General features: G+C 37.2%; 1 protein-coding gene across 1 annotated transcript in view; it reads left to right on the forward strand.

Moving 5' to 3' along the window:
- DENND1B (DENN domain containing 1B) overlaps nucleotides 1-14102 on the forward strand; it is a 157037-nt gene extending 142935 nt beyond the window's left edge. Inside the window, exons 21-23 of the mRNA XM_080624123.1 lie at nucleotides 10418-10491; nucleotides 11654-11870; nucleotides 13040-14102. Coding sequence (XP_080480249.1) covers nucleotides 10418-10491; nucleotides 11654-11870; nucleotides 13040-13591 — 843 coding nt within the window. The 3' untranslated portion in view covers nucleotides 13592-14102. The remainder of the gene's footprint in view (nucleotides 1-10417; nucleotides 10492-11653; nucleotides 11871-13039) is intronic.
- The last annotated feature ends 4 nt before the right edge of the window (nucleotides 14103-14106 follow it).

Genomic DNA, 14106 nt, shown 5'->3' on the forward strand with positions numbered 1-14106 from the left:
CAAGGGAAAGGATACTTCTCTGGTTTTATTGAAAACAAGGCCAGTTTGGCCCAGGGAGAATACCAGCAGTGGTCACAGTGCAGAGCCATTTTTTACAATGAATATTTACTAAGCTTTATCACTGCTGTCATAGAGGGTTTATTGTATTTTCTTTTTTTTTTTCTCCGGATTGGCAATAGACTTTTAAAAAATTAACAGTAAATCAGAACAATTTATAGCGTGTAAAATAGCTGTCAAGGCCTAATCAGAGGGTAAATAATTGTGTTACTGCAAACTGTAGCGATCAGCTAGCCCTCCTATCATTTTCGTTTCGAAAGTCTTTCCTAAAGAAAAGAAATAAACAGGAGTGCCATCATACGTGCCTGTGTGCCTGCACATGTGCGCACACACAATTAATCTTTGCCTAAGATGAATTGTTCTATCTCCGTAATATTCATTTGAGCTTACTCTTGCTTAGGTTAGCTGTTCTAGGCTTTTTATACTGGTGTGAGCTTAACTGTATTGCAAGTCAACATTAACAGATGGATTGCCCTAAGCAAGGGAAAACCACAACACAAAATCTAGCGAAAGTGGAGGACTGAAGCTTTTTATTGTTAAGCCTTATTAAAACCTTGGCATGTGCACTGCTGTTAACTGTTTCATGCCTAGATATAATAATACATCTCTCCTACATTAATTAGGTGAATTAGCAGCTAAAATTTTTTAAATGAAAATTAATGCAAGGATGAGATTGCTTCAGCTCTTCTCGCGGTATCTTGCCAACGATATAGCTGACTTCATTTAACTATTGATGAGAAGGGTACAGCAGTGCACGTATTAGACTACTGCACGTTCAGTTTTTGCCTAATCTATTTTAATGCTATTTCATTATAAGCTCCCAGGTGATGCAGATTTCTTGGTAGACAGAGGCCTAGATGTAGTGAGGACTCTATAAAATTGTTCTTATTTAATGTATTATTAAAAAGTAAGCATGTTTATTATAGGTCTGGATAGAATTCCAGGAAGATCTGTTCGACTTCATGAATATGACCTTTGTGATTTTACTGTTATATCAGGTGATAGGGTAGCTTATAAAAAATGGAGAATTTCAGGATGTCAATAGTCCTAATGTATTCAGTGGCTAGTGAAACATTCTTGAAGATTTGCAGAATACTAAATAAGAACTACCAGTTCAGTTTATAATTAGTTAGACAGCAATGCCCCCTTGTCTCTAAGGAAATATGTGTAATACCTGTACCTTTAGGTATGCACTACCTTGCAGCTGTAATGGAAACAGGGTTTGGTTTCGAAGTGTGGACTTACCAGGAATCCCTATGTGTCAGCAGTGCTTTAAATGTTTGTATATAGAAGAAACCAAGTGAACTACTTCCCATGACTAGGCAGGTTCTAAATACAGTGCCTAAGAATGTTTTAGAAACACTTGCATAAGTAAATGAAAGCCAAGTTAGACTAAACTTTTTTCTTGATATTTTCAAACAGAAGAGAATTACCATATTTATTCTGGTTTTGAAAGCTTCTTTCAAATACAGCTCTTAAACTTTTACTGAAGTGTATCCTAGTAACTAGACAATATATAATTCAGCTGGCAGTAGGTATACGTGGCTTCTGTTCAACAAAGATAGCAAGTGTCAGGCAGGAGGATGTGTTCAGAATAACCTTACCTTCAGGAGTGTCCGATTTATCAATACCCCTGCAATGGCCAGTAAAATGAATGACATAATTATTAGCTACAAAAGGTGTCGAGTAACTGATTACCCTCCTAACCTGAAAAAAAGTGGTGAGAGTGGGCTATTCTGAAGACACTTTTTTCTGGGAAGATGAGAGGAGAGGGAATTCTTGTGATACTGCAGTCTTAGATATACATATTCTGTGACTGGAACCCCTTTAACAAAAACACCACAAAATAAACAAACGAAACAAACAAACAAAAACCAAACCCACAGACAACTCCACAATACCTTCAGAAACATAAAAACTCTGATTAAGGGCATTTACCTGTATTTGGATTCAGATAATGTGTTTAAGATCACATCTATGCCTAGCATCCACAGATAATACTGGTTATATAGCTGGAGGTACTCTCACTGCCTAAAATATTACAAATTGACAGATGTCATAAACAGCAAGAGGTAGTTTCTAATATGAATCATGCTTTGTTTCTTTAAAATGTAGGTTTGAAGTAAGCTTTGGTTTATTAGAAAATTCTGTTTCTTTAGATAATGTGTTATCATTTGAAAATATTGTAGATTACATTAGCTTCCTTTAATTTGGAGAAAAATCTTTTGTCTTGGTGTGTCAAGTAAGATCTCTTCATTCCGCAAAGCAGTCAGACTTCCTTTTAATTAAAAATGAAAAAGCTAGGCAGGAAAAATTCAAATTGTAGATTACGAGAGTGCCCTCTCGTGGCTCTGATACCTTTCCAAAGTAGTACGGGCACACATGCGTCCTTTGCCTTGCTTTTTACAACAGAACCCCTCTTAGAAATTAAGCAGTACTTCCTTTCTTTTTTCTTCTTTTTTAATGGAAAGATCGTCTGGATTTTATGCAATTTAAACATTTAGATGTTTTCAGGTAGCATGCATAATACTTCAGGAACATAGGGATGCTGGGGATGGACTGTTCATTAGGGACTGTAGTGACAGGACAAGGGGCAACGGATAAAAACTTAAAAAAGTGGAAGTTTAGATTGGATATAAGGAAGAAATTCTTTACTGAGAGGGTGGTGAGGCACTGGAATGGGTTGCCCAAGGAGGTTGTGAATGCTCCATCCCTGGCAGTGTTCAAGGCCAGGTTGGACATAGCCTTGGGTGGCATGGTTAAGTGTGAGGTGTCCCTGCCCATGGCAGGGGGGTTGGAACTAGATGATCTTAAGGTCCTTTCCAACGCTAACTATTCTATGAGTTTAATATATGCTTCTAAGGAGAGGTATAATTACAAGATGACTCAAACCTTCTCCCTCCCCCCTCGATAGGAGATACAGCCTCTAAACAGTGACAGTGACTGATTTGAATTTAGTCAGTGAACACAATTGAAGAAAAAAGATGCGGTGTAAGTTTGTAAAGCTTGTTTGATTTGTTTTAATTCAGTGTGGTTTTAGGTGAGCTCTCCTTCTCTGCCTGATCTCTTCTCACCACGGTTTTAAGTGAGGGACTTTTGCAAGTCTCTTCAGAAGACTTCTGTTGTTTGCTCTGCACCTGTAATCTAGCATAAACCTTGTGGCTGCCCCTTCCTCTTTTAAGTTTTGTGGTAGGCAACACTTGAGAAATCTCTCCACTAATTACCATGACACCAATTTTTTTAAAAAAAAAAACATGATAGGGTGCTGGTGAGGAAATCACTCTGGAATTTTTTGTTACCCTTTGGGCATTTCATGGAATGCTTGGATATTCAGGACAAAGTCATCTACCTCTTATTTATCCTGCTGAGAGAGACACTTAGACAAGCAAAAAGTTTCCAGATGCTATTTCTGGCTATTATTGTCACCTATTTTAGTTCCTAACAAATAGAAAGGCAGCCTTTCTGAGGGTAACCTACCAAGGTTTCTTTGTTCTAAGGATCAGAAAAAAAAAGGCTATTTCACAAAGCACCTTCAAAACTGGATGAACCTTTCTGTCCTTAGTAGTTCATTGAAATAACTGGATTAGTTTTTTTTTTAACAGGAGAATTTCTTGACATCTAATGTAGCAGTGGTATGCTCTGCTTTAATTTGCTGTGTATCTTCTATCTTCCATGGGTCGTGTTTTGGCTCCACCTAGCCAAAACAGGGAGCCAGAAGAAACGTAAGCAAGTGGTTGGGACCTGTATTCCAGCTTCCATGTTGCCTTTGCCTTCTGGCTTGAAAGTTAAAGACTTTTAATTAAAGAATAAAGGTTTGCTGGAAGCAAAAGGAGGCAGAAGAAGAAGAAACAGGAAAAGCCATTACTTCAAGGATCTTGGTGTCTCTGAATGTGAAAGCCCAGATGCAACCCAGTTTTAGATGGTACTGAAATGCTGAAGTTAGCAGCAGTGCTGCTTCAGGCTCTTTCTGTAGTAAGTGGAGAGAGAGGGGCATGATCAAAGGGCGCTCAGCCCACCTAGAATCTACATTGCATTCTGATGATGCATCTCTCCTGCTGTTTATTGTGTAATTTAGGCCCTAAAATATCTGAAATTAGTGAGTAGCATCTAAATCTGAGTGCCAGCCAGGTTCATTAGCACTGTGTAGAGAATCTTGAAGTCTGGAGGTATATGGTTTTTATATGTAGGATACGTCCACATCATGCATTTTAACTCCAGGGGTTTTGGTAAGTTTTTCTTGGAAAAAGTCACATGTGAGCTGCAAACAACACTTCTAGCAGTGATTTTACATGTGATAGTTCTAATCTAATGATACAGCGCACATTTGAATCAAAAGATCAATTTAACCAGCAGTCTCTGTTTTACCTTTTTAAGAATTGTATCAAACAGGTAGCATGTTCCAGGCAGATGAACTGTGTTTACAGTTGTTCAGTTCACTGAAGTTAAACACTGTGCAACGGAGTTACTTCCAGGTCTCTTGACTTTGCTGTTATGTCAAAACAACATTCTCTTTTCTGCCTTTGTGCATAGACATGGATCAGATTTACTTTTCTGACACACGATCGCCCTTATCTTCTTGCTTCTCTCTCCATTCTGTGATTTCCCTTCCCTCTAATCATTGAATAAACTTAAGGCACTGATAACCATCAGAAAGGGAAAATAAGTGATATTTTTCTTAGTTATTGTAATTGGACGTTCTGCCTGATGAATCTGATTCTTAAAATCATCCACAAAAAATTCCATAGAGAATACTTGTTTAGAAAAAGCTGCTCACTTCAGTTGTTGCAAATGGCACTGAAAATCTCTGCATCCTGTTTTAAAAGACTAACGCTTGTGCTTGTTGCCAATTAAAGTGAAGCCAGGCTGCCTTCAGCTCATGCATTCTCTGCAGCTAGAATGATGTGTGGCATGGTGCCACAGTGTGTCAGCTTAAAATGGCCTTTTTTGCTAAGAATAGCCTCTGTGCCACTGAGAATGAGCGAGATCTGGCTATTTGGAAGTGATACCTGACTGCGGGCAGCATGGGGCCTTGATCTGATTTAGAGGGCCAGGAGATGGTGCAGGCGTCCTAAGGGAAAACAGTTTGTAATTCTTCTTAGAAAATGGGGGTTTGTTTGGGTTTTGGAGAAAAACATAAAAATTTCTGAAAAAATATTTGCAGAAGCATAATTAGTCCTTAACAATCAAAAGCAGTGTTGCAAAATTCTCAGATATTGTCTCTATTCAGGTGTATAGCATGCATAAAAGGTAGGAAGCTTGGAGTTTGTTAATTTTTCACCAGAGTAATTTAGAATGTAAATAATAATATGCTATCCATGACTAAGTATCTCAAAAGTCTATTATCCTTCCTTACAATAAATCCCACCTTGGCATGGATATTAATGTTTCCTTTAACATTATAGAAGTCAGTGGAAATCTCTGTTGCAGTACAGCTTGCTTCTCCTTTCTGAGTACTGTGTCTGTACTCTTTCCTACACATTTCTGGTTGTCTATGTGTCTAAAGAGATTTTTGTGGATTTCCTGCTATTACAGGCTCTTTATTCTCACAGAAAAGGATTTCTTTCTATCAGTGGGGGCCGACTTGTTTTCTCTGTTTCCCTATGATTTTAATTAACACGTTCTCAGAATTGATGACACTTGTCTCATGGCATACGGCTGTGGATGTTTCCAACCACTTCATGTTCTTTCAAATACATCATCTATATGTCTGGTTCTGTTAAAGCAGAGAACGTTTCTGTCCTAGGAAGGATGAAGGGTTTTTTTTCATTCAACATAATAGTTTTTAAATTATCCATTAGTCCTGTGTTGTTGTAGTAGTAATAATAATAATAATGGCAAATATGGCACCCTACATAATATCTGTTTCATTTATATCCAGGACAAGTTTTCTGATACCAGAGTGTTATTTGTGTGAGGCATCATCACTTGGTGTTACTTTCTGTGACTCAAACCACACAAGTAATTTCTTTGAAGGGATTTCTTCTAGAAATTAATCTAGAATTATTGCTTGCATCTATCCTGGTCTGGTGTTCACGTAGCTAATAGGTACCTGTGGCACTATTTAAACTTGTGTTTCTTGGTACCATGTCCCAGGAAAAGAAGGACATTGAAGAAGAGAAAGTTTAGAAACTACTACTTTTTCATATCTCTTCTTTCCTTATTATCCCATCAGTTTCAGCTCTTACACTTAGTGGAGTGTAATGTGAAATACTTTCCTTTGATTTCATTGTCCTGTGATTTCATTATCCATTGCTTTAGGTCTAACCAGAAAGGAAGGCAATGGGTTGTGCTTAACTATAAAGTGTGATTGAAAGATCTTTTGCTTCCCTACTGGAGGTGAAGCCATACTTATGTCTGTGATTGAGTTGTAGAGAAGGATTTGTAAAATAAAATACTGAATCTTAAGTAACAGTAGATTTGTATGTATTTTGCTTTCTCATACTGAATAAATAATCTTTAAATTTTTAAGAAAGAGGAAACAGTACTTCACAGATGTAAACCATAGTAGATATTTTTCTTTTCTTGAAACTTTATACGTGTTGATGTATTGAGTAGCCAGTAAATGTGAAATTATGTGTGTGCTGCCATTTATCAAAAGATTATTTGTTTCTCACTCTGAGGACAATTAATAACAGCAGCCTTGTTAAACTTCCTGCCTCAGTATTGATCAATAAGCACTCATTCAAGAAAGCTGTGCTTCTGAAAGGTCTAGCATTAAATAAAAAGTTGACATTTTAAAGATTGACTTTCATGCCCAATCAAGAATGTAACCACCTTACATTTAAATCCTTTAGCATTTGTGTATTTTGTCTACATTTTTGTTTTGAAGTAGTACGTTTTATAAGGCTACCAGCAAGCAGAAGAGAACAGTTTTCTCACTTTCTTTGTTTCCACCCGTATTTATGCCTTCTTTTCTTAGTTTCACTGATCAGCATTTGTCACAACTATATAGTTAGCAGACCATTTACAGAATGGGATTTTCAAAGTGGAGCAGAAACCAAAGAGGATGTGTACAACGTATACTATAATAATACGTAGCCTCATGCCAGCTGCAGTTGTTCTTTGCTGTACTTTATGTACAGGCTTGATGGTTCAACAGTGGCTTATGGCGAACATGCACTTGTCTTTATGCTTGCTTATGTATGTTGAACTCTCTTCACATTCTTAGCAAAGTGAGAGATGGGTTCTTGCAGTGCAGTGTACCTGAAGATGAGCGAATTTTGATACAGCAATAGTTGAATCTCTGTTGGTGTTTTGATGTAGATACATTAAATAATACATTCATTATGTAAGCAAAACTAGTTGGAAGAAGCAAACCAATTGAGTACTTTAAAGAAGTTTGTTGCTTCGTTTTACAGAAAAAACCATGACAGCAGTCTATTAAGTCTTTATAAAGTTCTGGAGCAGCAAGAAAGGAGTGTTGCCATATCATTTCTTGTGGTAATAAATTTAAATGGTCTGGTTGCTATTAGAATACTGATCAGGAAGGAAACAGAAGTCTGTCCTTTTTTTATAAAAAGGTATAAAAAAGGTTACACACTTCAAAATGCAGAAAAGACAGAAATTAAAAGCTTAAATAACTGCAAACAGCAGGGTACGTCAGTAACGGAAGGACTTCTTAAATGACTTTGACAGCTTTTGCAGGTGCACATACTATGTCACTTTGCCTAGTGGAGCATTGAAAAAGATTTATGTTCTCCTTTTGGAATTTATTAAGCGTTTCTTTCTTTCATTTTCTTTCTTTGCAAAGTAAGTCTGGACATCCCCCTCCCTTGCAGTCATTTTTATTACAGCTCCTGGAGGAAAGTCACCTATTTAAAAACATGTGTTGCTTGTTGTCTCCATGGCTAGCTCACAGAGCTGTAAACTCTGGAGAATGTTGTTATTTACAGCCACATATTTTCCTTTCCTCCCCTTTTTCCTTTTTGTTTTTCTTTCTATGTAAATCCCATTTTATTTGTTTTAGTTCTTGAAAGTCTTCCTGGGCAATTTTGTACCCTGAAACATTTAAATTGGTAACAAACATTTTTTTTCAAAGAGAGAGTCTGACCATCAGGATCTAGAAGGTATTGGTTTTTTTTATCAATACAAGCTCTCCTGGGCTCCTTTCTATGATGTTCTTGCTTTCACTAACACACTTGCATAATACTGTTTGGAGATGTTCTGAGGGGCCACTGCTGTGCCTGTGGTGTTTGCAGATTCTAATTAATTTTATTCAGTTCCTGTTTCTCAAAGACACAATCTTTCCTCTTTTTTTTCATTATTTCTTGTTTTCATTTTATTTTTTGAAACTTGCCATCTCTGCTTTTTGAAACATTCTTTATTATTTTGACAAATAAGTTAGGGTTATCTTGTGGGATTTATTCTATTGGCAGAGTTAAGCCATTACAGATGAACAAGCGCCAGCTTGGTTTTGTTTTCTGAAATTTCTCAACATTTTCAAACCTTCTTTCTTTCAAAATCTTGTGTTTGTGTTAGTAGAAGTAAATGTGATGGCAGCATCTAATGCTGATGCAAATTCCAAGAAAGCGAGACATAGATAGAATGTCTTCCAAGAATCAGTCCCAGGATTAAAGCTTTAATTACAATGAATATTGAGTCAGAATTTTCTTGTGGAAGTAGTGAATTACCAGAGTTATAGAAATTAAGTATTTTAATTGCCCCAGTGAAGATGAATACTTAAAGCAGCAACTTTTAAACTGAAGCAGTGACTGTAGTTGTGTCAGTAATCAGTAAGATAACCACTTATCAATATCATTTGTCTCTTTAGTTGCAAGTTGTGATATGATTGATGTGATATGATGGGGATGACACAAAGAACACAGAAAACTGGGAAAGAGTTAGAAATATTTAGCTCTTTATATCTAACTATCTAACACAGAAACTCAAACATTTCTGTGTTCCACCCTGTAACTTTTGCTTGGTATGAAACTTAGTTTGGGTTCTTTCAGAAGTTTTGATACTCTAATAATTATCTCATTTCCTATCACCTGCTACTTGGTTTAACACATTAAGAACCACACGTTTCTTCTTTGTGGACAAAAACCTGTATGAAAAGAGTTATCAAAACCTGCAGATTTAATTAAATCCTCTCTTGTCGAACAAGAACGTGTCAGTTTGTAGAGTGAACATTGTGACAGTCTTGTCAATAATGGGTGGGGGAAGGCGGATTACAGAGAGGGTCCTGGTACATGTAGAACACTGCCAACATCTGTAATAATGTGACATACTGAAATCCTCACAGTACAAGATTTCCAAGCTCCTTGTAGTCTGAAATTAAGGCCATATTTCTTCCCCATCAGGGGCTTGTTGCAGGTTTAAGCATTTGGTGAACTACATGATGAGATGTGGGCAGTAGCACTTACTTTTGCTTGCATGTAATTTTCGTCAAAGTTAGGTAACACTATTCTCCCTTTGCACAAATTCTATCTATATGTCTTTAAGTTATGGTCAGTTTTCCAAGGTTCGGAATCTCTTCAGTGGATTCATTGCCTGTATAGTTAGCCTTGCAGGTTTTTGAAACAAGTAGAAGAGATTCATGGACCATAAGATAGCAATTTGTGAAGCGCAAGTGACTGAAATACCTGATTTTAATGTTCTGGTCAAGATAGAGACTTTTTTTCCCAAGTATTTTAGAAACCTTTGGCCTGGTTATGTTTGCTAAATAATGTGATATAACAGGTTAGTGAGTACTCAGCATGGTAGTATGTGAATTTACAGCACACTAGCTACTCTATAAAAGCTCTCCATGCGATGCTCTGAGCGTACACTAACTTTGAGTTAACTGTAATTTACAGTGAATCATCCTGCACAAAGGCATTCTTGGTGTACAGTTTTTGAGCTGGCATACTACTTATTCTGCAGTTCTGTTTAATACCTTAACATAAATATAGCTATGTAAAGACACGTCTGATTTCTTTCGTGTTTGCTACTTCAAAAATCAATTTTTCCTCATGCTCAGTAGGCCACAATAACCTAAACTTGGCAAATATTTCTATCAGAAAGTAGTAAACCATAGTGCTTCTTGTGATAAGCTAGTAAGTTGAGTGATGCTTTTCCTCCAATAGCCAGTCTTCTGCTAATCAAAGCTTTCCATAAGTAATAAGGCACTCCAGGCTTTGCATAAATAATAAGGCCCTCCATAGGCCCTGAAGAAAAATGCTTCTCTTCCTCTTTAATTGGTGACGCTTGAGGACTTCACATCCTGTTATAACAACCTTTAGAAGACTTGATCAATATGTGGTTTTCCTCCTAAAGTGCTCAGGAAGTCTTAATGAGTAAAGTAGCAGCTAGGCTCCAAATAAATAATGCTGAAATCGAAAAAATAAACAAAATTTATAGCAAATTTTCTATCCTCCAGACTTGTTTCAATCAGCGTCTCAGTAACCAGGATTTTGCCCTGGATGAAGATGATGAAATGGAGAGAATAAGCAAGTAAGAAGCCTCTTTGGATGTGTGTGTATGTATGGGAGAAAGGGTAACTAGTGTTATTCAGCAAAATTGAGTTCAAGTGATGCATCTTTCTCCTGTCCAGGCTTGATTCCTGATCTAGATGATGTCAAATGGTTTAGGATTAAATCTGCTTTGAAAAAGAGGAACAGGCTATTGTATCTTTTCATTATTTATAGTGTCTAGAAGAGCTTGCCATAATCTTGAGTCTTCACAAATTCAAGATAAAAAGACTCCATACACAAAAGAAGCAGCAAAACAATATTCATCAATATGGTGGGCATATGACCTCAGCTAATCTATTCTTAAAGTCTTGTGTTGTGGTCATGACAATGGGAAGTTTTCTGAAGGGTCTGAAATAGAATTTTTGCCTTGCAAATTATCAATGTCTTCTGTAAATTAAAGGAAAATCATAAATTGAGGTTTAGGCTGCACTGAGGCACTCTCTGATTGAAATCAGGAGATGACTTTTGATAATAATGGATATAAACTGTGAAGGACCTTGGTGCAGTAGGGAAGAGTGAGCTACTGAAGTGTTAAGGGTATCATCAAGACAGGGAGCCATGGAAATGCCCTTTGTAGTAGTATTCTGGATAGACAGACATAGAGAAAGGCTGCAGTAACATGGGGGTCAGAGGTATGGGTATTGCAATGAATGACAGAGAAAATAAGAGACAAAACCATCAGCTGTCCTTGAAAATAAGCATTCTCCAGTACATCTGGTCATATAACAGAAGAAGATTTGCAGTGTGAGAGTCTCACCACTACACAAAAGTATGTGGCTAGGTTAGCTGGAGAGGTGTAGCAACACTGACCAAGATATAAGGTGCAGTCAAGGGAAAATATTAACTAATTTTGGAATAACTGTAAAATTTGGAGTGAAGATTTGGGAAATCATATTAAGGGTGACTTGAAATAGTAGTTGCAGTGATTGGGGAAAAGCAAGGAGAGGGAAAAACCAGCTAATGGTAACTGCATCTCCATCGATATCATGTATCTATGGTTAAGAAGCCCTTGAGTAGAAAGAAATTCTGAGTTTATGGTCCCTTTCTAAAGTTTTGGAATGCTTTCTCCTATTTACTTTCAGAAGTGTGTGTAATAAAATGGCTTTTATGTTCTTAGCTGATGGAAAAGTTTTTGTTTTCAGATTATCATCAGAAGACAGTGAAGAAGCTTCTGCTTACTTTTATGATAGTGATGATTCTGGTGAAACTGGAATAACTCCTCAGCATCAAGGAGAAATGGACTTGCTTGGGGAGATTCTGGACACGCTGAGCACACACAGTTCAGATCAAGGAAAGCTCTCAGGAGCAAAAAGCCTGGATTTCTTTAGGTCAATGGATGACATTGATTACAAGACTGCGGTTAGTCTTCTGCTTTCATTTGAAAAACAGTTCCAATCCCTTTATAGTGGAATTCTGCACTTGTGGAATCACTAACATGCAGTTTAGACGCTGTAGCATATCCCTTAGGATTGCTAATCTGTCTTCCTAGGACTATGTAACAGTGCACCCATACTGGCCACTGCACTACTGTTCCAGCCAAGAGGCTGGTCACATGTCAGTTTATCAAGTCATTTTGGATCAGTGTTTTCCCCACGTAACAGTAACCACATATAGAGCTGTGACTAATGTAATAATTTACTTAATATTATATTTAGCTGTTGACTCTGGTATTCCCAGAGCTGGTGTTAGTCTTTTAATGTGGATTAGAATATATTTATTTCCATTTCCACCTTGTATCATTAAACTAGTCATAGTAATATGGTGATGTGGTAATAGCACCTGAAACACAGCTATAGTAGTACTCCAGAGCTTTCCAAGAGGCCTCCTCCATCTTTTTTTAGGTAGAGCTGCATAGGACATGTAGTGTAAACAAACTGCTTGCCTACAACTTTAAAACCAAGCCACTTCTGTGATGTCAGTCAAAATAAACATTAGTGGTTTTGAATTCCTGCTCATATCAGCTGTCCAACATTCCTTTTTGCTGAAGGGGATCCTGTAGTAGAAGATTTGTTACTGGAACAGCAAGTTCTGATGCAAATGCTTAAAAAGCTTGTAATTTTTTTTTTATCATGAGTGTCACATAGGGGTCACATTAATAAAATACCCATTTTTGTTCATTTTGCCCCAAAAATTCAATATTGAAAGTTGGTATAATTAATTACTGAAGTGAAGAGGAAATGGCATCTGGTTTTAGTTTTAGTCCAGCTCTGTCTAATATTATGGGTACAAACCAGCAAAGTGTGTCTTTGTTCACTGTCAAAACTGCTTATGGAAAGACTGAATGGAGAGGGGAGACAGAAATCCTTTCTCTTACAAAAGGCAATCCTTAGGATAAGAGACAGTTTTCTGGTGAGGAAGTGTAAGCACACTTAGTCTTACATTGTTTCTGGGATTGTTGTTTTGTAACATTGAACCCAAATCATAATTTAGGAACACACAAAATTCTTTACTGTATTTTTTTTTTCTAAAGTGTTAGTGTAGAGACGTTTCTTGTGACATTAACTATAAACACATGTTCTTTCTTTCAGAACAAATCAAATGCACCTAGTGAGAGCAACCTTACTCTGCTCTGCAGCAGTGCTAATGATCAAACAGAGTGGAACCTTGGGCAGGATGACAGTGTCCTCCATGGGAAGCAGCTCCCTCCATCACCAAGGAAGCAAGTTTTTTCTGGTGGCCATAGAGAATCTCTCTCAAGGCTGGAAGAAGAAAGTAATGAGAAAACCTATATTACTGACAAGATGGACACCACTAGTATGACATCCCTGCCTCCAGTACGATCAAGTGCCCAGTTTACTTCTCTAGAAAGTTTCAAACCAGGCTATTCTTCCTGTAGGTATGCAAAGCAGAACGAAACACTAAGCAATACCTCAGAAGATCAGCACCCAGCAAGTCTTGCTCAACATCCATCCACTCTGGTCCCCTGGGAAAAAGAGGGGAAGAAAGGAAATGAAACTCCAGAAGAGGGTGGGCTTCTTCAAGAAGTGGTGTCATTATGTAAACTGAGTTCTGCTTTTCACTATGGTTTAAATATTTCAAAGGATAGCTTATCCAGCACTAGCAGTGGAAATAAAACGTAAGAAAACTATGAGAAGAGAAACTTGACTCCCATCAGAAGTTGAAGGGAGACTACTCAGGACTCAATATAACATGATAACCAAAAGATGAAAAAGGAATAAGAGGTCTTTGATTCTGAGAATAATTCACTTCGGTTGAAGAGAATTTTTTGAATGCATTTTCTGCCACTGGGACATCCACTTCTATGTTTACCCAGTTCATTTGTTGGCTTTAGTTTGGTCCGCAAAATGGAACTAAATAGATGAATGCACTCTTAAATCAGGTACTATTTAGTCTCTGTGTTAAAAATACAGCAAGTGTATGCTGCTTCTAGCATTTTCTTCCTCTAAGCAGCAGGAAAGATATCACCTAACAGGTAACCAGGTTTTGAAGGTACTATATTAATTCCATTAAATATGAAATACACTGAACAATCTGATTTGTCTGAAATGTACAAATGTTACTATTTGTAATGAATAATAACTGCCTTAATCTTTTGAGAAGAGGTTTAACTATCTTAGAAGATAAATGCAAATCT

Source organism: Psittacula echo (assembly GCF_963264785.1).
Source record: "Psittacula echo genome assembly, chromosome: 7".
Classification (NCBI taxonomy): Eukaryota; Metazoa; Chordata; class Aves; order Psittaciformes; family Psittacidae; genus Psittacula; species Psittacula echo.